Source organism: Theileria orientalis, chromosome 3 (genome assembly GCF_000740895.1).
Source record: "Theileria orientalis strain Shintoku DNA, chromosome 3, complete genome".
Lineage (NCBI taxonomy): Eukaryota > Apicomplexa > Aconoidasida > Piroplasmida > Theileriidae > Theileria > Theileria orientalis.
Window position 1 is genome coordinate 188,664 of NC_025262.1, and position 21,583 is coordinate 210,246.

The 21,583-nt window shown below is 46.2% G+C and overlaps 5 protein-coding genes across 5 annotated transcripts; 3 read left to right on the plus strand and 2 right to left on the minus strand.

Moving 5' to 3' along the window:
* Positions 1 to 220: 220 nt before the first annotated feature.
* TOT_030000084 (uncharacterized protein) lies at positions 221 to 3,067 on the plus strand (the record flags this gene model as incomplete). The annotated part of the gene is made up of 8 exons (XM_009692828.1): positions 221 to 493; positions 565 to 1,063; positions 1,103 to 1,203; positions 1,235 to 1,671; positions 1,735 to 1,854; positions 1,955 to 2,092; positions 2,178 to 2,386; positions 2,418 to 3,067. The coding sequence occupies 8 exons, from the start codon at positions 221 to 223 to the stop codon at positions 3,065 to 3,067; spliced, it is 2,427 nt and encodes an 808-aa protein (XP_009691123.1).
* A 303-nt stretch (positions 3,068 to 3,370) lies between these two features.
* On the plus strand, positions 3,371 to 6,118 carry TOT_030000085 (uncharacterized protein; the record flags this gene model as incomplete). Its single annotated transcript, XM_009692829.1, has 3 exons — positions 3,371 to 3,966; positions 4,054 to 5,326; positions 5,465 to 6,118. The coding sequence occupies 3 exons, from the start codon at positions 3,371 to 3,373 to the stop codon at positions 6,116 to 6,118; spliced, it is 2,523 nt and encodes an 840-aa protein (XP_009691124.1).
* A 174-nt stretch (positions 6,119 to 6,292) lies between these two features.
* Positions 6,293 to 12,101, plus strand: TOT_030000086 (eukaryotic translation initiation factor 3 subunit 7; the record flags this gene model as incomplete). Its single annotated transcript, XM_009692830.1, has 5 exons — positions 6,293 to 6,466; positions 6,536 to 6,747; positions 6,899 to 8,291; positions 8,604 to 9,868; positions 9,935 to 12,101. 5 exons carry the CDS (start codon positions 6,293 to 6,295, stop codon positions 12,099 to 12,101), a joined length of 5,211 nt encoding a protein of 1,736 aa, XP_009691125.1.
* Positions 12,102 to 12,480: 379 nt separating this feature from the next.
* TOT_030000087 (conserved hypothetical protein) lies at positions 12,481 to 18,825 on the minus strand (the record flags this gene model as incomplete). The annotated part of the gene is made up of 4 exons (XM_009692831.1): positions 12,481 to 13,963; positions 14,153 to 15,809; positions 15,888 to 17,632; positions 17,723 to 18,825. The coding sequence occupies 4 exons, from the start codon at positions 18,823 to 18,825 to the stop codon at positions 12,481 to 12,483; spliced, it is 5,988 nt and encodes a 1,995-aa protein (XP_009691126.1).
* Positions 18,826 to 19,459: 634 nt separating this feature from the next.
* On the minus strand, positions 19,460 to 20,733 carry TOT_030000088 (conserved hypothetical protein; the record flags this gene model as incomplete). Its single annotated transcript, XM_009692832.1, has 4 exons — positions 19,460 to 20,356; positions 20,386 to 20,469; positions 20,521 to 20,615; positions 20,646 to 20,733. 4 exons carry the CDS (start codon positions 20,731 to 20,733, stop codon positions 19,460 to 19,462), a joined length of 1,164 nt encoding a protein of 387 aa, XP_009691127.1.
* Positions 20,734 to 21,583: the final 850 nt, after the last annotated feature.

The following is a 21,583-nucleotide window of genomic DNA, read 5'->3' on the forward strand; positions in this document are numbered from 1 at the left end:
TAAAATTTTAAACACAAAACCATTTTAATCAAATATATTAAAATATCAACACACATTCTATGATATTTAAAAATTATTTTACAAATTAGACTAATTCACATATATGTATTTGATTTTTACACAATCGCTCCACATACCACCATCTAACAGTGTTTATTTTTTATATTCAGTTTTATTTTCATTAATAATGTCTTAGTTTGTTGTATTATATTTTCCTAAAATGGTTTCCAACCAAAATTCTAATATATTCTCCGGGAAACAGCCCGGAGATGTGAATAAGTTGGAAATTATTAATGTTAAAAAATTCCTTCAATCTCGACACCAGGAAATCGATGAAATGTTTGAGATACTGAAGAAGAATGATAAACAGGAGAGGGTATTTCAAAAGTTGCCTTTTGTAATGAGGAGAAGGGCCATGTCGCACAATCCGTTTAAGATTCCAAAAAATATTCGCATACACATCCTCAGAGAAATGACCAAAAATGCTCCCAAGGTAACACAGACGCTTATATATAGCAATTTATTTATTGATAAGCCGCATCTAATGTTCACAATGCATTACAGGCCTCTAAAAGGATTAAAAAAAATAAAAGGAAGAAGTTGAATAGGTTAGAGGAATATCAGAAGAGGTACCAGAAGAACAAGTGGCTTGAAACGCACCTGTATCACGCAAAAAGGTTTAAAATGGATAGCGTTTGGGGGTACAGGCTGGCGCTAACGCCTACACAGAAGTCTAAAAGGCGCTTTTTACGTTACCTGAAACAGAGATGTGTAATTCATGATCGGTCCTATTTGGAGGTTTTGTCAGTCACAGGAGAGATGAAAGACCTGAAAAATGGGTTCAAGCACGTGTTTTCAGACTACTATCTGATGTTTCAAAAAGTTTACACTTCTGGCAATTTAAGGGGCTCATGTTTCTGCTATTCACGAAGAAATGAGCCGTCTGTTGATACCAACAAAGATCACATGGATGTGGATGGACAGAATTCTGACAAATTCTTTGAAGTGAACGACGAATATGAATTGATAGGACCAGTAAATTATTTATGGGTCCCCGAAAAAGGTAATTAAACATTAGAAAATTAGAACATAAACTATGTAGACTCGGAGGAGACGAGAACGATTTGGTTATTTGTTCATCCAGTATCTATATCGCAACTGTTCAGTATTTTATCGCAAAACAAGGAGCTTAAAGTTGACCAGGTAAGTAACTGACGGCGAAATTATTTTTTAGGTTAACAACCTGGTCAAATTTGAACTTTTTGGGCCGTTGTCACTTATGGCACTGAAAAGTGTGCTAAAGGTTGACGTAAACTATTCTGAGTGCAATCGAATGTGGCACTCGCTGGACTACAGTCGGTTCAATATTGGCAATTCGCTAACATTGCCACTGTTTATCAGCGTTCCCAAAGCGCATGGAAACTGTAAACTATCATCCTGGGGGCCAAACAAGTTAAATGAAAGCGCTGAATCTGTAATTTTAGAGCCAGATCAGTCTAAATTGAGCAGTGAAAGACTGCAGTTTTATGAATATAAATCCACACCTGCACAAGTCAACGTTAACAATCTCCTTAGAACCAGGAGAAGGAAAGACTATTCTAAATTAGTGGAAAAGTTATTGGAATCTCTATCGAGTACTTCTAGCAGGTCGGCAGATAAAGTTAAACAGAAGTCACTCAAAAAGGAACATGATAATGAACAAACTAAGGAAGCAGCTGATGTTAATGATCACAGAGACGATAGCAGTGATTTAGGAGAACCTAAAATACCAATATTGGTGATATTTAGGAACACACAGCCGTTTGGAATAGATGTGCTAATGCCGTCCAATAGCAATGCAAGTCAACTATGGGTGTATGAATCATTTAGACCTTTTGATAGATACTTATTGATTATAATAGACTATTTGGTCAGATACGGATATTTTCCAACACATAATGCTAATGATTAACAGACTGTTGAATCGTCATGGATGTCTGAGTTTCGGATTACACGAGAGGCAACTTATGATGAACCACTACCAAGTGTGTTCGTTTCCAGAGGATTTCCCGGAAACTGAGCTCGGCGAACGCTATTACAATGATTTATTGAGGTATTTTGGGCTATTTGATTTAAATTGTGTAAATACAGTTGTGCACCTTTGTTTAAACACATAGTCTCTAATCACTTGATTACAGGAGTGAAATGGTTAAGTACATTCTGAGGCCTGCGAACAAGAGGGTCAACTACTCCTTTTTGGGGGTGAACAACGCCTTTGTGTTGCCAGTAAACTTGAACGAGCAGACGCTCAATTTCACACTCGACCTCCAGGAACTTAAGAACTTTAGGAGCTCTCAGGGCTCGCTTTTTAAATCCAGGCATCTTCTTCTTAGTTCGTTGTGCTCAGGTTCTTATTGACAATTTAATAAGTGTCTTAGGCCTGTATCATTTTCCCACCAACGAGGACTTCAAAGTGTTACGACCAACGAATTTCCCCTACAACAAGCACAACGTTTACGTCCAGAGACTACTGGATCAAACGCTTGAACTTCTGGGGAAGAACAGAGAAAACAAAGGTGAGGGCACATCGGAGCCCGGACTTAATCTTAAATTGGGAAGTGACTACTATGTCGCCGTGAAATTAAGCTCATTCAAGGGAGCTTTGAACCTCCTGAGTAGGCTACACAAGGCAGAGCCGAATGACCTGAAAACAATTCCCCCTGAGGACCTGAAGAGGATTTTAAACAGGAACTTTACGCTGACGAGCTACATGAGGATAAAGGAGCCGTTTCATGATGAGTTCAAATTGTCGAACCTGAAGGCCATGCTACACACCAAAAACTCGAAAACCTTGGACCAAGCCTTGGTTCAGAGGGTTTTGGCCGAGATAAACACGAGAGGCATTAAAAATTCGAGGGAAATGATCGGCTTCGTAACTTCAAAAGGTTTACACCCAAATGCTCACCTTTATTCAGACACCGTTAGCTCCGGGGTGGGCCTTGTAAAACTGGACGCGCTACTGGGTAGTGTTTACAACACACTATCTGTTTTGGGAGGTGAGAGGGCACAAAATTCATTTGCAACTTAGATGAAAAATTGAACGGAAGGCTGACCTTAAGCAATCTCAGGGCACTGGTTTGGTTCAGAAATCGGGACTCCAGAGAATACTACCTAGGTGGGCGCGCTCTTCAGAAAATATTATTCAGGGGCTGCATCTCTCATTTTCCACGATGTTCTAACTGGAATCCACTAATTTACGTTCTTAATGATGATATATTGTATAGTTCTCTAGTGCAACCATACACCACATTGGTTCATAAAAAATCGGTTATCTATGTTTATTTGATAAAGTTGTTACATATTTTTTTCCTAACCAAATGTAGTTTAAATAATGCCCGAATCAGTGTTGAATAGAAGGTTCGTTGCCATAGCGTGTGATGAGGATCACATGGCCGGCACTTCGCACTCAGAATCCTCCGATTACCACGTGGAGACTCCCAAAAGGGTTAGATCCATTCTAAAAACCATTAGGGAGTCCGAAATTGTGATTGATTCTGGGCCTGGCTGTTGTTTATGGGATCTTTTACAGCCTGTCGATTGCACTGAGGCTTCCACCAGTAGTTTGTTACTTTGTCACACCAAAAACTACTTGAATCAAATCTCCTATTGGACTAAACAGCTGGTTCGACTCACATCACGCAGAACCCAGTCACATAATCATGAACGAACTCTCTTCATGTATCCTCTGGACATTGAAACCTACATGACTCCGAAGTCTGAAACTGTGGCAAAGTTGGCTGTCGGAGGTCTTTTGGAACTTTGTAACATAATTATGAGGTCAACGGGCCACGTAAGCGGCCCCCGCTCCCTCAAAATTTTATTCTCTAAAGAATCTATTAACCACGTGCTAGTTAAACAAGAATCAGGTGAAAATGTGTCATCTAAAAATGAAACATCTAAGTCTGAGAGTCACTCTGGGTCAACTCAGTCAGATCCTCAACGGCCTGAAAGTGGAGTTTCCGGAGTGAGCTCAAGCTCGGCTCCGGAGTTTGCCAGTCTTGAAGATCCCGTTAGGAAGGGCTTTGCCATCGTGAGGCCTCCGGGCCATCACGCCACGCCCGATAAGATGATGGGATTTTGCATATTTAACAACGTGGCCATAGCGGCGAGGCATCTGCAACGCAAACACGGCTTGAGGCGAGTGGCCATCGTCGACTGGGATGTGCACCACGGCAACGGCACGCAGGACATTTTTTACGACGACGACAGCGTCTGTTTCATTTCTCTACACAGATATGGCACCGAAGAGGAGTCTTTTTACCCGTACACAGGCTATTGCGATGAGATAGGCGTGGGAAAAGGGTGTAAATATAATGTAAACATTCCACTCGAGAAGGGGTTCACCAACTCGGATCTGGTTCACTGTTTCAACAGGGTCGTTGTCCCAGTTTTGCAGCGTTTCAAGCCTGAGTTCATTATAGTTTCAGCCGGATTTGACGCAGCAAAGGACGATCTGTTAGGAGGGTGCAATTTGGACAAGGAGGGCTATTCCTGGGCCACAGCACAGCTGTGTGAACTAGCAGAAAAGCACTGCAAGGGGAGGCTGCTGTTGTCCCTGGAGGGAGGATACACCCTCCACAGACTTTCCGAAGACGTTGAGGCAGTGATAAAGACCCTCGTCACGTACGAATACCGATTCGGTAACCAGCAGCAGTACGTAATCGAGTGCACGGATGATCACGTGTTCGACAGCACAGTGTCAGTGTGTAACAAGCTGCGTAAGCTGCTCGACCTGGACGACATAGCTGACGAGTTGAAGGAACTGAAAATTACGGATCAGTCCAACGCTAAGCAGCTAACATTGAAATCAGAAGTCCCGGATAAAGAAGAGCCCGCACAGCCGAAATTCTACAAGTACCCATATGAGGTGGATAAAAACAAGTTCGTCATAGCAGGGGGGCACCAGAACCAGTGGATACTGCCACTGAACGGCGACAGAAAACAGGTAATTAAGCTGTGTTCGAAGAAGGAAATTGATTTTTTCAACTGGATCTACAAGCAAAACGGGCATTCCCTGGAGATTTATAATCAACCAGTTGACGAAGACAAGTTACAATTTGGCAACGGGCCAGAGAGCATAATTAGGACTGGGATAAGGCTGACCAACCCTACGAAGGAATACGGCAGCACCGGCAAGAACACAGCGATTAACACTGGGACGACTACTCCGAATCACAACACGACTTTAATGCCGAACGGTACCAAAAGCCTTGAGGCCTTGAACCATAACCTCAAGAAGGTTGCCGCCCTAAATTCCGAGGACAATTCTGGCACTACGAGCAATGAGGTTTCGAAAACAGTCAAGAACGAAGAAAACCACGACCTCCAAGACAATCACGACAACAAGGGCGGCGTCAAGAGCAAAGACAACCAAGAACACGAGGACAGCGCGAAGAGCAAAAACCAGAAGTCGAGCGTCGACAAGAAGGGGTGGAAGTACTCGCTCAAACTCATCAAGCACATGCCCGAGTGCTCGGCGCTATTCGAGCCCTACGTGTTCGAGAACTGGCAGCTCGGGAAAAAGTGCGCAATCAGGGTAAAAAACGCACTCTACGGGATGAAGGTGCCCTGCGTCATGGACCTCAAGATGGGAACGAGGCTGTACGGCGACGACTGCACCGACCCGTGCGAAAGGACCATGAAGGAAATCAAGGCGAGCAGCAGGTCCTGCAAGACGCACGGATTCCACATCTCGGGCATCTTCAAGTGGGACACCGTCGCGAAAACGGGCGAGTACGTCCCTCAGCAGGTGGTGTACAACGCGCGGTCTGACCAGGAGCTGCTCGAGATGTTCGAGCTGTACTTCTCGGCTGCGCAGAACGAAGACCAGAGGAGGTCGATCGTCGCCGAGTTCACGGAGAAGGTGGAGAACCTGAAGGTAATCTTCGAGAACCAGACGAATTTGGCGCTCTACGGATCAAGTTTGCTCTTCGTGTTCGACGCCACCGCCAAGTCCCACAGGGACAACGTGTTTATCATCGACTTATCGCACGTATCATACAACGTGGGTTCCCTTGATCGAGGATATTTGCTTGGACTAACTTCCATTGCGAGACTGTTCAGGTTAACTCAAAACTAGGCCTACCAGTTCAATTTCGTCGCACATATTCGATATACACCTAAATATTTTACTTATTTTCCAAATACTGGTGCGGTGTGTACATAATTTATTTTAATTCCATGTTACCCTACATACACAAAACTTTTTTTGCAACTATTCTATTCCCTACTCAGTTTAGCTATTATTTGTATTATGTTTGACCTGAAATTAGTCATAAATACTAACAAGGACGGTTGGGGCCCTGACGAGACTGACCAGCAGACTGTGGCCACCTGTCTGGATTCCATAAACAAATTCCCCTTTGAGCCCAGGCTTAAGCTCGACAAGCAGATACACATTTGCGATTTTACCTACGGCACCTATCAGGTTTGTTTCATTTCCGTATATGCGCTCCGTGGACTCTAATCTATTTATTCGATTCTAATCCCCTTTTAGAGAAACACCAGGGAAGGTAGCCGCGCCAATAGATTTAACACCAATACCTACGACGATGAGTTTCAGTTTCAGACTGTGGACAGCAGGACTGTGGTTAAGACGAGGCCTACCACTCACTACAAGAAGAAGGTTGTGTTGAAGCAGACGACCCAGGCCTTTAACCAGAAGGTCATGGAGGAAGAGCAGCTGCAGTTCTCCAAGCAAAAACAATAGTAAGTTTATAGATATTCGTCTCTGTGTGTTTTGTCAGTGCTTAGTTTGATTATTTTTGCATTTTTTGGCACTTACTTTAAGTATTATGTGTATCTTATTGATGTTTGATACGGTTTTAAAATTATGCAACCAATTTACATTCATTTTTAGTCCCGATCTCCGTCGTCAGAAGTATCTGATGAAGAACAGGTCGCTTAGACTGCCGGTTAGATACCAGGCGCTGAACGAGTGGAGCGTGGAGCCGACGCCAACCTGGAACGTCGTGGCGGAGATACCATTTAACCTTCTCCTGAAGCAGGAGATGAACAGCAACCTGGTTACCGTGGAGGACCTGTTCTGGAGAGGGAAGCTGGGCGTCTACGACAAAAAGATGGACTACATAACGTCGAAGACCGAAGTGACTCTGCAGCACCTCTCCAACTCGTTCGACTACTACTGGACGTCGACGCACGACGACGACTGCATTGCAGATGTGCTCCTGGAGACGTACAGAGCGTCGTCAAAGCCGAGCGAGGAGGCGGAGGGGCAGGAAGCCTCCGAAAAAAGCGACCCTGAGTCCCCTAAGGAAAAACAGTCTGGCAATATGCCACTGCAGGCAGGCTCAGCCAGTTACGACAAGGCAATGAAGATTGAAAAGGAGCTGCTGAAGTACGATAAGATTGTATTGGCAGCAACAGATCAGATATTGGCAGTGCTAATGACCGCAGCACGTTCCAAATACTCGTGGCACCTTAACATAACGAAGATCGAGAACCAGATTATAATAGATAAGGCGAACGGGTCGATAGTGGACATGCTCACGGTAAACGAAACGGCACCTGACCCTCCGCAACCAGACTGCGAAATTAAGATAAACAGGCCCGCGTCGCTGCGATACGAGGCAGTAAAAGTGAACCAGAACCTGAGGCAGCAGGTGCTGATCCCCGACGAGTTCGCAGAAACCTACGACGACCCGCCCTTCGTCGAGGAGTCGGACACGCCTGCGACGATCGCCTACAGGTACAGGAAGTTCACGATTCCAGGCTCGCAAAACGCGCAGAACTTTGAAAAACTGCCAATCATGGTCGTGACGCGCTGCGAAGTGCACGGAAAGCTGCCCGGAACGGACAACTACGCCTACGTCTGCGCCCTCAACGAGTGCCCGAACAAGAACAATAAGAGCTGGAGGTCGCAGATTGAGACACAGAAGGGAGCACTCCTGGCAAACGAGATCAGAAACAACACGACGAAGCTGCAGAGGTTCGTGGCCTGCGCTAACATGGCAGGCTGCTCAGTGTTCAAGCTGGCCTACGTGACCAGGAAATCGCCCATGGACGCGGAAAACCACTCGATCATAGGCGTACACACCCACACGACAGGCAACTTGGCGCTCCAGATGGGATTCAGTCTGAACAACGCCTGGGGGTCCATCAAGTCCATCGTTCAGCTCATAATAAGGAAGCCTGACGGCCAGTACGTGCTGCTTAAGGACCCGATGAAGCCGATAGTTAGACTGTATTCCGTGTCGGACGAGGAGGATTTGACGAAAAGTCCAAAGGTCCAAGTTAAATGACTCCGGTTGAGCGTGTGTTTAACTCCTTAATGTGTTTAATACAATTGTACCCAATGGGCTTAGAGTTCGTTCCAGTTACTCATATTTTAGTCCAAATACACACAGGCATTTGTGTTATTTACATCTGATTAGTGTAATGCCCAAATTCTTTTTTCTAACTTTGAATTTTGTGTTGTATGTGTGGTAGAGTGTTGTTAGAATAAAATGTTTATTGTTTGTGTAAAATGACTAATATATATGGATTCCGTCCCCTTTAAATACATAATACATGGTTTTTCTATTCTTGTACTATATTTGTCACAGATTCCTGCAGTTGGTATGTGGAAGGCAACTGATAGGGGTTTCCTAGTTGGCTTTCAACACAGTTTAATGAAAGCCAGAAATTTTAACCGGAAATTAGGGTTTATTTACAATCCGTACGATGTAAATTTCCACTTCAGATCTGTAAGGTCCCTAAGGAGGCCGAATCCCATTAACGGATTGCTATCCCGCAGAAAAATCATTAGGTTGAATACGGTTGAATCAAATTCAGCTTTCGATTTGACCCCAAAGCATAAAGATGAGGCGATATTAAATTTTAATAACGAAGGAGTGCATTCTATTCCCTTTTCACCGGACAAGAACGACTCCACTGTAGACTATGAGCTTGAGCCCAGTTCTCAAATTTTTGACTACAATCTGCTCAGTAAGAGGGTTGAGCGGATACTTCTGGAGAATTTAAACGACAAGGATGCTAAAAACCAACTATGTGCACTCAATTGTCTGAACTTGTTCGCTAGTTTCGGGAACTTTGTAGATAGCTTGCTCAAAGCAGGTCTTTTGTCGAACCTTCTGGGTGTGCTGGAGAAACCGTACAAAAAGAACATTTGGAAACTGGTGAACACGTACATCTGGCCGAACAAACCGCCTCAGGCCTCTGAGCTGTTTTCTGTGCAGGAGTTGGTGTTGAAGATTCTAATATCGCTGGCGAAAATTTCGGACAAGGTGAGCGGAGAAATGGCCAAAAACGAGGAGCTGAAGGGCCTTCTGCTGAAAATATATTGCGTTTACAACCAGCTGAGGCCACAGCAGGACACCGTCGACTGCCCCGAGGGGGACCGAATGAAGAGCTTGATATCTGAGCTTTTCTTAGAACTGGGCTACAAGGTTGACGAGAACGTAACCCTGGTATCCCCGAAGGCCAAGGACTCGGAGTCGAAGGATGAAAGTTGGACCTGGGAGAAGATGCTGCCCTTTTCATCCAGTGAGGAGAACGGGCCAGCAGTGTCCCTGAAGGACTGCCTGATTCCCATAGAAGACCACACACACAAGGCTCGGGGGTCCTATAGCTCGAATTTAACCTGGATTCCCTACTATTACGCCCCAATAGACTCGAAGCAATCAATCCTGAGGAATTTGAGGATTTACTTGGGGCAGTTAGGTGAAGTTGCGGGTCTGAGTGACTTGGAAAAGCTGACACTGAAGCAGTCCAAAGTGTCATCGAAGAGCCCACAGCTGCTGGGTCTACTAGCTGTAAATCATAGGCCCAGTTCAGCTGATTCCACACATAGAGTCACTGACACAAATGAGTCTGCAAGTGCCGCTTTTTATTTCAATTCGACACTTGGCGTATCGGCCACCGGGGACTCCGAAAGCAAGTCCGCGGTTGAAATACTGTGTAACATAAATATGGAGCCGTCAGACGAGTTAAACCTGAGCCTTCTAACCAAGAACCTCCTAAATTTTATGCGGACGAGCGTCGACTTTGGAGTTTTGAACGATATATTTACTGAGCTGTGGGCGCTTTTGGCACTGAAGTCTCCCGAGGTTCTGAACGCCTTGCACTCTGACCTTGACCTGGATCTGATCTCGGACATATTAAACTACTCCTGCTTCGATTTTGACCCCAACGGGCTTGCTAGAGAGAATTATATGAACGACCACCTCGCAAATAACTTGGCGAATAACTTGAGGGTGAAGGTCGCAACTGACGAGAGGGCGTCGAACATTTTCGATAGGCTGACGCGGCTGAGGGACCTGGTCAAGGACCACTTTGAAAATTCGCCAAAGGGCTCTATCGCAAACATGCTTTACAACTTTGTCAGCAATAACAGCAGAGATTCCAGCAAAATCAGCGTAGACCTGGACGAGATTAACACGAGAATTGACCGCTGTAAAAGTGAAAGAGTAGAGGCGTTCATGAAAAACAACGTTGAAAGCGCCAAAGTGCTGCAGATGACACTGTTCGGCTTTCTGGTGGAGCTGATCTACGTAGATGGAAACAGGATTTTTACGAAAATAAGGGACCACGAGAGCCTGATAAACTCAATAAAGAAGGTGCAGAGGTCGACAAAGCAACCAGTAAAGAGGGAGGAAATAGATGAGGAGGATTTGGAGAATTACAGGCCACTGATCGACAAACGACTAGAGCTCAAAACTGTGGCAACGACAGTGTTCAACCAGGAGAACCTGAACGCTGACCTGAGCGCGTTTGACAGCTACAAGAGGCTCACGCTTAACGGAATTGACTTCTTGGACATAAGACTCAACTCGTGGAAGAACCAGAAGATGTGCCTGAAGGAGGACCTTGGCACCATATATAACTCCAACAAGCTGCTGAACATTTTGGGCTACCACGACGACAAACTGGGAAACAGGGGCGTGAGGATCCTCTCGATCGACGGAGGAGGCTCGAAGGGAGTGATAGCGCTCGAGATTTTAGATGCGCTGAACAAACACCTTAATCGGCCCCTCCACGAGTGCTTCGACATCATCTGCGGCACTTCAACCGGAGGGCTTCTGGCTTCTCTGATAGCCCTGGAGAAGATGCAGGTCTCCGAAATCAAGAACCTCTACGACTCGCTCATCAAGAGCATTTTCGTGAGGGACGGCTACCACGTCACGGGGACGAGGCTGCTCATGAAGCAGGCCATCTACGACGACAACATCTTCAAGGACATCCTCAAGACCTCCCTGGAGGAAATAGAGCTCATAGACTACTCAGTAGATCCCACCTGCCCCAAGTTTTTCTGCGTCTCCACCCAGATGGACGTGACGCCGCTGAGGCCGATTATCTGGCGCAACTACAACTACCACAAGCACGTCTACTCGCTCAGCTCCAAGAGCAGCTACTCCCTCGACGACATCGCGAAGCTGATCAGGCTGAACGGCGGGAGCTGCACCATAAGGCTGCGGGACGCCATCAAGGCCACCACCGCCGCCCTCGGCTACTTCCCCCTCTTCGAGCGCAACGGCCACATGTACGGCGACGGCGCCCTCTATTGCAACAACCCCGCCGTCGTGGCGCTGCTGGAGGCGAAGCTGCTGTACCCAGACCGCCCAATCTCCCTTCTGGTCAGCGTCGGCAACGGCGTGTGCAAGTTGGGCAACGGCTCCGCCGGCCTGAAGCAGCCCAACGGCGACTCCGGCGTTGAACACGACACGAGGCTCGTCGGTCAGAGCGAGTACATCAGCAGTCTGCTCCGTCTTCACGAGAACTGCATGGACCACGGCAATCAGCACGGCGCTGCGGCCAAGAAGGAGAACAAGCTTCTGAGCCTCGAGCAGGTCATCACTCACATTACTTACGCCGCCACCACCTCCGAGATGACGCACTCCGCTCTCGAGTTCACTATGCCCGAAAACGTCTACTTCCGGTTTTCGCCCGTGATTCCCACTGTGAAGATCGACGAAACCAGCCCTGAGGTTCTCAAGACTCTCAAGGCTCAGACTCGGCAGTACTTGGGTCAGGACGACATTCAGGAGCGTCTGGGCCTGATTAGGCGTCTGATAGAAGCATCCCCGGGTCAAGCTCAAGGCTAGGCCTTCACACAAGTTTTGGAGTTTCTGAACTTGTCCTGTCAATGCAGTAAATAATATTTGAATGGTGTACCACCCCAACCACTGACCATACATGTTATCTACCTTAATATTTATTTGGGTTTATGTTACCACAGTTTGGGTATGTCGTTACTTTTCTATCAATGTCACTAACTATTCAACACCGTTAGTACCTTTTCAGCAATTAATACCTATTTACCATTCGGCTAATACCTGTTTATCAGTACACCAATATACCAATAACATGTTACCAATATCATAGTGTGTACGCTTACATTTAAAAAATTAATACACGTCCAAGGCACCGCATACCTCAGATTACACAGGCACCCATGCAGACGCTTACGCAGGCGCCGCGGCCTCATATGAAGTACTTGAACTTGTGCATATACTTGATGTGGCTGTCGCAGAGCGGTATTCCGTACCAGGACAGGAATATGCCCAGCGGCAGCACTATTTTGTCCTTGTTAACCATCGACGAGAGCACGAACTGGTTCAGGTAGTGCAGGACCGTCGTCTCGTACTTGTCGTAGACCGAGCCCGCAGGCTTGAACGTGCTCAGCGTCTCTCTGTAGTCCCTCAGCGTGTGGTTTTCCTGTATCAGTTCCTCCTTCATGAGCACTCCCTCCGTCATGTCGATGTTTTCGAGGTTGATGTTCTCCACCAGGTCCCAGACCAGGTCCCAGATGTGCCCCTCCTTTTTAAACAGGTTCGCCACCAGGTCGTGTGCGAACTTGATTGCGTTTTCGCACGCGATGATGCTCGTGCTCGTGATGTCCTCCTCCTCCTCGGTGGTGCTCGTCGAGATGCAGTACTCGTGCCTCCACATGAGCCAGTGCTCGATGTAGGTCAGCACTCTGTTCATCACTCTGCTGTCCGTGCCCTTCACGTCGCACATGCTCGTCGGTACCAGGACAACGTTCAACATTCTGCTGTAGTTGCTTTCGAAGTACTTGTTCGTCAGTTTCGTCAGCACATCTGCTTCCAGCTTCCTGTTTAGCAGGTGCGCGTACGGGAAGTAGTACTCCAGGTCTCCCAGCAGGTCTGTGTACTTGGTGTACGGGTGACCTTTTTCGTAGTGGTCTCCTTCGACCTCCTCCGTTTTTTCTTCTAACACTCGCGCCACTTGCTCCTGGTCTGTTTGCGGTTCATCCGAAGAGCTATATTCCGTCGAGGACTCATATTCGTACTCCTTCTTTTGGTGTTTCCTGTTAACCTCGACCACCTTAAGATCGTACTTGCTGGCTATCGAGAGAATGCTTTCCGCTTCACTGACCGGTTCAACTGCCGCTTCACTAGGCGCTTCAGTGTCAGTTTCCAGGTGTTCCCCGCGCTTCGTCTTCACATGGACCAGTTCTACCTTGTACTCCTTGCCTTCCGAGTGAATAGAGCCTGCATCCGTGACTGTGCTATGTGATGAACGAACGCTCTCTGCGTCACTGGCAACGCTACGCTTTGAACGGACACTCCCAGCCTCGCTAGCGGTGTCGGTGTCAGTTTCCAGGTGTTCCCCGCGCTTCGTCTTCACATGGACCATTTCAACCTTATACTCCTTGCCTTCCGAGTGAATAGAGCCTGCATCCGTGACTGTGCTATGTGATGAACGAACGCTCTCTGCGTCACTGGCAACGCTACGCTTTGAACGGACACTCCCAGCCTCGCTAGCGGTGTCGGTGTCAGTTTCCAGGTGTTGATTCCGATTTGTCGGTACATGAACCAGTTCTACCTTGTACTCCTTGCCTTCAGAGTGAATCGTGCCAGCATCCGTTACTGTGCTGCGCGTTGAACGGACGCTACCCGCATTGCTTGCGCTGCTATGTGTCGAACGGACGCTTTCAGCGTCACTGGCAACGTTATTATTGTTGTTGTTAGCGTTGGCGTTGTTGTTATTGTTATTGTTATTGTTGTTAGCGTTGGGGTTGTTATTATTGTTGTTCGAGTTAGCGTCAGCGTTGGTCCTGTTCCTTCTGGCGTTCTTTGGCGGAAGCTCTATGTCCGCCTCCTTCAGGCTGAAGATGTTGCTTATCAGGTACTTCTGGAACTTCAGGAACTCGTTGAGGTACTCGTCCATGAACTTCGCCTTGATGATGTTTCTCTGCGAGTCCGTCATTGGCACCTGCACCGTCTCGTGGTTCATGCTCTTCAGCGTGATCAGGTCTATCTCCATATCTCCGAAGAGGTGCCAGAACATTTGGAAGTTCTGCAGCACCTTCGGCCTCCCTGGCATCTTCATGTTGCGGACGTGCCTCTGTATCTCGTAGATCGTGTTGTATCGATAGTAGGTGATCAGGAAGAAGTTGTGGTTGATCGGCTTCCCCAGCCTCCATGCGATGTACCTCTCGTCTCCTCTAAAATACGACTGGTAGTGGTCGTAGTTCGACTCCGCCTTGCTCAGAAGCACGTACGACAGAAAGTCCAGCACGCTCGTCAGGTCCAGCGACTCTCGTGGCGTTCCCAGCGTCTTCAGCACGTTTTTCTTCAGCTCCGTCAGGACTTCCATGTTGTCGTTGTACGAGGTCGCCACCTTGTGCACCGTCCTGCTCATGTCCTTGTAGGGGTACAGGTGGTCCTTCATTTTATTGTACGTGCTCATCGTCCTCAGCGGCACCTTCATGTTAAACATCGCCGCGAAGTCCGTCTTCATCGACTTAAGCAGTCCGTAGATCATGACGAACTTCGACGTGTGCGCGAGCGTCCCCGTCACTCCTCCCATCGTGTCCTCCACGAAGTGCTCTATTCTCGAGAGCTTGACGCTGTACTTTTCCAGGACGTAGATGAAGTCGTAGAGGTGGATGCAGTACTTGACGATAACTGTGAATAGCATGCCCACCATGATCGCTATGTTGATCAGGTACGACCACACTTGGTACTCCACGTTTATCGAGACGAACAGGTCTCTCACCACCATGTTCATGTAGTATGCCGACAGGACCGAGAATACCACCACCATGATGTAGAAGCTGAAGTTGTTCCTGATAAGCGTGTTTTTCCCCTGCCCTTCCACGTATGACCCGTCCGATTCATTCAGATACTTCGCACTCTCTCTGAACTCTTGGCGCCTGTCTATTATGCTCAGTTTTTGATTCAGGCCTAACATTTCGTAGTCGGCCGTGTACTGCTCGTCTACGCTCGTTTCGTCCACGTCGCTTTGCGAGTACTCATGTTCATCGGTGCTTGCGTTTGAGTGCACGTTGAGCCTCGAGCTGATGAAGTCTCTGAACTTCACTATGTCCGGGTGCGGGTGTATCTCTTCTGGAGGCTCTTTTCCTCTTACTGTTATATCCAGGCCCAGGTAACTGTCGAACCTCATCCTCATGAACATGAACATAATCGCCAGCGCAAACACCACGAGCCCTCTCGTTATTATGAACTTGTAGAATCCCGGCCCGTAACATGGCGTTGGTCTATACAGGTCATCGTACGTGTGATACTTCGGGTTTATTGAGTGTTCGTCCTCCATGTTTTTATATCCTCCTGCCATTGCGTGCGTCAGATCTGCTATCCTTGCGTTCCTTGTCGACGTTTCCAACCTTTTCAGGTACTTCGTGTTACTTTCACACAGACTCTTTATGTTATCGATTTTATTTTCTTTACACATCCACTTTATCAGGCCATCGTTGAAAGTGCTAGGTATCAGTGTTCTATATGTTTTTTCAAGCAGGTTAAGGCTTATTGAAAGCAATTTACAGTCTACGCACTTTTCTCCGCACTCTTTCCCCTTTTTACATTCAAAATTGTTCTTAATGCTGTCAAAAATGTTCGATAAACTACTTATTGATTCACATGACTTTTTCAACTTGGCGCACATGTCCTTACACTCACATTTATTTCCAACACAGGTAGATTTTAATAGCTTTCGTACTTCTTCCTTGAAGTTTTCGGGAAACGTTGTAGACTGGCAATCTAAAAGCCCCTGTATATCTTTTTTAATATCTTCACATTTACATTGTCCAGCATAATTTCCATATTTCTCAAATTTCTTCAGTGTATCAACACAAGTACATTTAGCCATTTTATCTTTCTTGTTCTTCTGTTTTTCTTCGTTCGTGGTTGGAAAGTAATTGTATATTCTTGATATTATGCAGTTGTATAAACACATCGACACAATGTTGACGAATATAACACAACAGAGCTTAGAATCACCGACTCCATTACAAATGTCTCCTGTTTTTATTTCCTCCGCCTTCGGACTTGGTTCTATTTTCTTATTCTTGCTATTCATGCAATCCATTGAGTCCATCTCTGCTTTTAGGCTCGCCAAATATTGAGCTGCAAACTCCACCTTTTCGTTATTGAATTCGAACAGGTTCTCCAGCAGCAGTGAAATGTACTCTGCGATGTTAATGAAGTAGTAGTAGTATCTATCGTCCGGCGATTGGCACAGGCAGTCGTTTGATCCTTTAATTTCACTAAAGATGGACAGAAACCTTTGCTCAATTTTAGTTTCAATCTTCTCTGATATGTCAATGGCAAACATCAACAACTTCGAGACATTCAGGTTGTACGTATCGGACCCTGTGCGGTTGTCGTACCTTCTGCACATCGTGCTCAAGATATCGATAACGATGTCTCTAAAATAACAGATGCACTTGTAAATGCACGGGTACATCCTATACTTCATAACCAAGCATAGACACAGGTAGTTTCCTTGGTTGTCGATCATTTGGTGTACTTTGCGATTATGGTTCTGGCAATCGTCGAACTCTAGTGGCCTGTACTTTGTATCCTTTTTACTATTTGGGTTTTCAGACTCATACCTTCTAACACAGGGGCAGGTTTCTACCCAACTTACGATTTTATACACCTTTTCGCTACTTATGTACTCGTAGCTCTTCGACAGTACCAACTTTGACTCCGTGATCGTCATGTGTGAGGTGAGAACGAAAACGAAGTCGAATACGCTTTTTCTCAGGTCCAGTATGTACCTGACCAGGGGCGTAGCTCTGGGAATATCGATGTTGATTAGGTTCACATCTTCTGTCGTCAGTGTGTTATACAGATCGTGGCTTAGCTTCAACAACGACTTTATTGACTGGTTTATATAATCGCATATGAGTTTTTCTATTCCCTCTGCGGCTTCGGGGAACGTGTAACAATCGTAGCGCACTGGATTGGGGATCATGTGACAAAAGGTCTTAACTTTTTCCTTATCCGGGTTGAACTCGTTTTCCTCTGCGTGGTATCTGTTCATCGTGCTTCCCAACATCATTATGAGTTCGTTTTTATATTCCGTCAGCAGGTACGCCGCGGTCTTCAGGTGCTCCGGGTCCTTTTTCACGCTGCAGAGCTTGAACGACAGCTCCTGGTCTATCAGGTTACACAGGTCAAAATCGTAGCCGTACTTGAGGTAGTTTTCCAACTTATCCAGCACCGTCAGCATCGTGGAGCACGTGCTCAGCATCTTCTTGTCCTCGTTCTCCTTGTCGTCCCAGTTTTCGAGCGTAAAGTGGTACGACACCAGGTTCGGAATGGTCGTGGTGTTTGGTACCTTCTTATTCCTCTCTGCAAAGATGCTGGTGTTCATGTTCTCGATGGACGTGGGCGTGCAACTCTCCTTGCTGTCCTTGGCATCTGCCGCGACCGCGGCTTCACCTTCCAAACACGGGTCCAGGTAGTTCGGGTACGGCGTGTTCGAGAATGGCGTCTTCTTCAGGTGCTCGTCGTTCGTCTGCGTGAACCCTTCCGTGAATAAAATGTCGAAAATCGCCATGTTTATCGACTTAAGCACTTTAACGCAGCTGTACGAGAAGTCGCGGTGCATCACCACGAGGAACACGATGAAGAGCACTGAGAATACCATCTTGTGCAGGAAGGAGAGTCTGTGGAAGTCGAAGTGGATGTTCGTGGTGTACGGCACCAGCGACATCATGTACGGGTTGATCATCCACACCACTCCCATCAGCTCAAGGTTCAGCACGTGAAAGATCGTCTTCTTCACCACCTTCAGCGGAATCTTCGCTATTGGCGCCCACATGAGCTTGTCGTGCTTCTTCCCTCCGTTGTACTCGTAGGTGAGCAGCAGCGTGATACACAGGCTGCTCATGAGCGAGATGAATGAGGCTATCAGCAGGATCCTGCACAGGTCCATTGATGACATCATCGGGTCCTTGTCCACGAACGTGCCTGTGATGCACAGCCCTGACCTGAATAGTGTGAATGACACGATTGCAGGGCCCACGAAGCATCCGATCACGAATGACATTACTCTGTGGAACGTGTAACAGTCGCTTCCGCTCATGTTCGGGTCGAAGAGGAAGAATATGAAGTTGCAGACGAGCACGTGCGACACGAGCGACAGCATCGTGATGCTTCTCATGATCAGTGTTCCGTACTGCGTGAACTTGTAGACGTACACGATCATGCAGTTCGTCATGTACATGAAGGTAAGCACCCACGACCACGCTATGCACGAGTTTCTTCCTATGGGCCCGATCACCATCGTTGAGAAGAAGCCGATGAATCCGTACACCAGCACTACTTGCTTCGTGAAGTAGTACGGGTCGTCTGAGAAGAACCTCTGTGCTCTGAAAACTCCTGAGAGCATGAAGTAGTCCATGTCGCTCAGCACGTAGACCAGCGCTATTGACAGTCCCACTAGGAAGAAGCTGAAGCAGCTGAATCCGATTGCGATTGAACTCGAGTAGAGTTCCGAGTACTTTGAGGACCTTGCGAACTCGAACTCTCTTTTAAAGTGCGTTTCATCCATCCTTTCACCTCACATCATCTCAATTACTTCTTATAACCGTTCTACATTCTACTTTTATCTCAAATATTAATTCTACGTTTAAAATCCATCAATTTAAAATAATATACACATTTTATACAAAATTTTCGCCACCAATAAGTGCCATTTTCTTCCAAATATATTTATATTTGCTATACTTAAAATCAACTTAGTTTATGATTGCTGCATTAATATATATTGATAAATTCCATTTATTTACGATTATTATACAAAATTCTCTTTCTTGTGTGGATTAAATTACACAAATTTATATGTTCCTCATTATGGGAACTACCAACTTATTTATTAGTACATTTTAAGACATTAAAACTGACTTGCAGTTGTAGAAATTGACCAATTTTCCCCTCGACACCCCATCCCTTGGCCATTTTACTCTTTATAGTAAATATGTTCCCACCAACTTTACTTTTGACACATCAACAATTTTATATATTTATTTTATGAAGCTATAGAGAATTATAACTATTTCTATCACTGATTCCCATACTGGCTTCCCTCTTTTCTTATACATACCCAAATTTTACCTTCCTATAATGTACTCTAACGAAACCAATTTACTTTCATCAATTTCGTCTTATTCTCTTTATTCTCCCATTTAAATCCCTCTGAGTGACCTTACTACTGATTCCGGGAGCGGAGATGTGCTGTCCCTGTATTTCTCCTCGACGCTGGCCAGAAACTTTTTTATCAGCCTTCTCTTCGTCAGCGTCGTCTCGTAGTTGTTCTCCTGCGTGCTCAGAAGCCGGGATTCTAGCTCCGAACTCACCAGCAGCTCCGTCACTCCTTCGAACTCCAGCGAGCTCAGCAGGAGCTGGAAGCACGCCTCCCTCACCTCCCCGAAGGGGAACTTCGATATCGCGTGTATCACGTTCTTCGCTGCCTCCGATATGAACTTGCGCTTCGACTCGTCTCCCGAGTCTGCTACGAACTGCAGCGACTCCAGGCACGAGTACAGCGTGTCCTCGTGCGTGCAGCTCCTGACTACGTTCAGGAACTTTTCCGATACTTCCTCGTCCAGGAGGCCTCTCACGTACATTGGTCCGAAGCATGCTAGCGACGAGTAGTACTGAACCGACTTGCTGTTTGCGTTGAGCAGGTTTTCTGCCACACACTTCGAAAACAGCTCAGTTTCGCTCTCGTTAAGCACGTTTTCTATCAGCACTATGGTGCTAAAGAACCTCAGCAGCGGCCCTGTCACCATGTCCGCCTCCACGTCCAGGTCTCTCTTGGTGAACAGGCTCACTGCGTGGGCCACGAACTCTCTGGACGCCTTCGACTCGAACTTAAGTTTTTTTATCAGCGGAATCATCGCGTCCAGTATTTCCAGGCAGTTGAGCTTCACCAGCACGTCCTCCTTCATGTAGAGCTTAAATATTGCATCGTACGCCTCTTCGTCTCTCAGCAGCTCGAAGCACTCGTTGCTTGCCTTTCCCAGCTTCGTGCAGAACTCCAGCAGCCTCAGTGCCATTGACACTTTATCCAGGTGCTCCGTCTTCGAATTTTATTAGCTTTGTTGCTTACCTCCTCGTGGCCCGATATATAATCCATCAGTATGTTAAGCCTGTTTCTGGTTAGGTACCTCGGCTCTCCTCGTCTACTCGCAATCTACATGCGTTTGTCAGAATACGCGCTTATATAACAACTCCTATCACTTACTGAGCATATCGAGCTGGACGCGTCTTCGAATACTACGTACTCTTTTTCAAACAGCATATTGAACACGAGGTCGTACACATCTTCGTTCCTTCCTCCTAACACACTGTTAAATTACTTCCGCACACCGTTTTCTATGAACTTCCTCATGTGATTCGATATTAGGCGCTTCACGTAGTAGTTAGATTCTGAGATTCTTTGTCTTATGACGCTCATTATCTGAAGTTTCGTTGTGCCGCGTTCCACTCTACCTGTTCGTTTTTGAATATAACTTCGTACGATCTGCTATCCAAGACTGAATCCAGGCACCTTACTATCAGGTTTCCCACGAACTTTTCATCCAGGGCCGGTATTTCCGAGGAATCATCTTCGGGCTCTGAGTCGAAGGGCACGAACGCCTCAGACGTCAGCGTTGCCAGTTGAAATATCATTTCTTCCACACTCACCTGTTTTTTTATTTTTTTCTCCTTTTGTTATCGCTTACCTGGTCCAACAGTGCCTTCGTTGCCGAGGGTGTGCTGCCCTAAATCATTATTGTTTTTTCTACTCAAATACCGATAGAAGATACTTCAAATATACTTGTGAATTATTTTGTGCCATTGCTACATTATTTATACATGTGTATTGTAGAATATTATGTTTGAACACGATATTTGTTAGGTTAACTTCACTTTTTTCTTTTTGACTTCTGTTCCAGCAGCTTTTTATTAAATTCTGTTTCCTACCGCCCTTTTAACTCATTTCTTGTTCTTACCTTATAATTTGGGTCTGTTGTGTCGATTGCGAACTTCGGGTCCTTGAATATTCTCGTAAGCCTTTCGTCGTCAAAGTTTGACTAAATTTTATTAATTGTTTTTGACAGTTTACCTTAAATCCTGGTTGCTGTTTCTTTACATCTTTGTGTTTTTTACTTTTTAGGTACTTCATATCAAAATGGCGATCCTAGGCATGGGTTTTTTTACACATTCTCAACTCACTTCTACCGGCTCTTCTTCCAGCCTTCTCTTTTCACCTTTCTTCTTCTGTTTATCTCTTTTATGCGATCCACTACCATATTCTTCCCTTT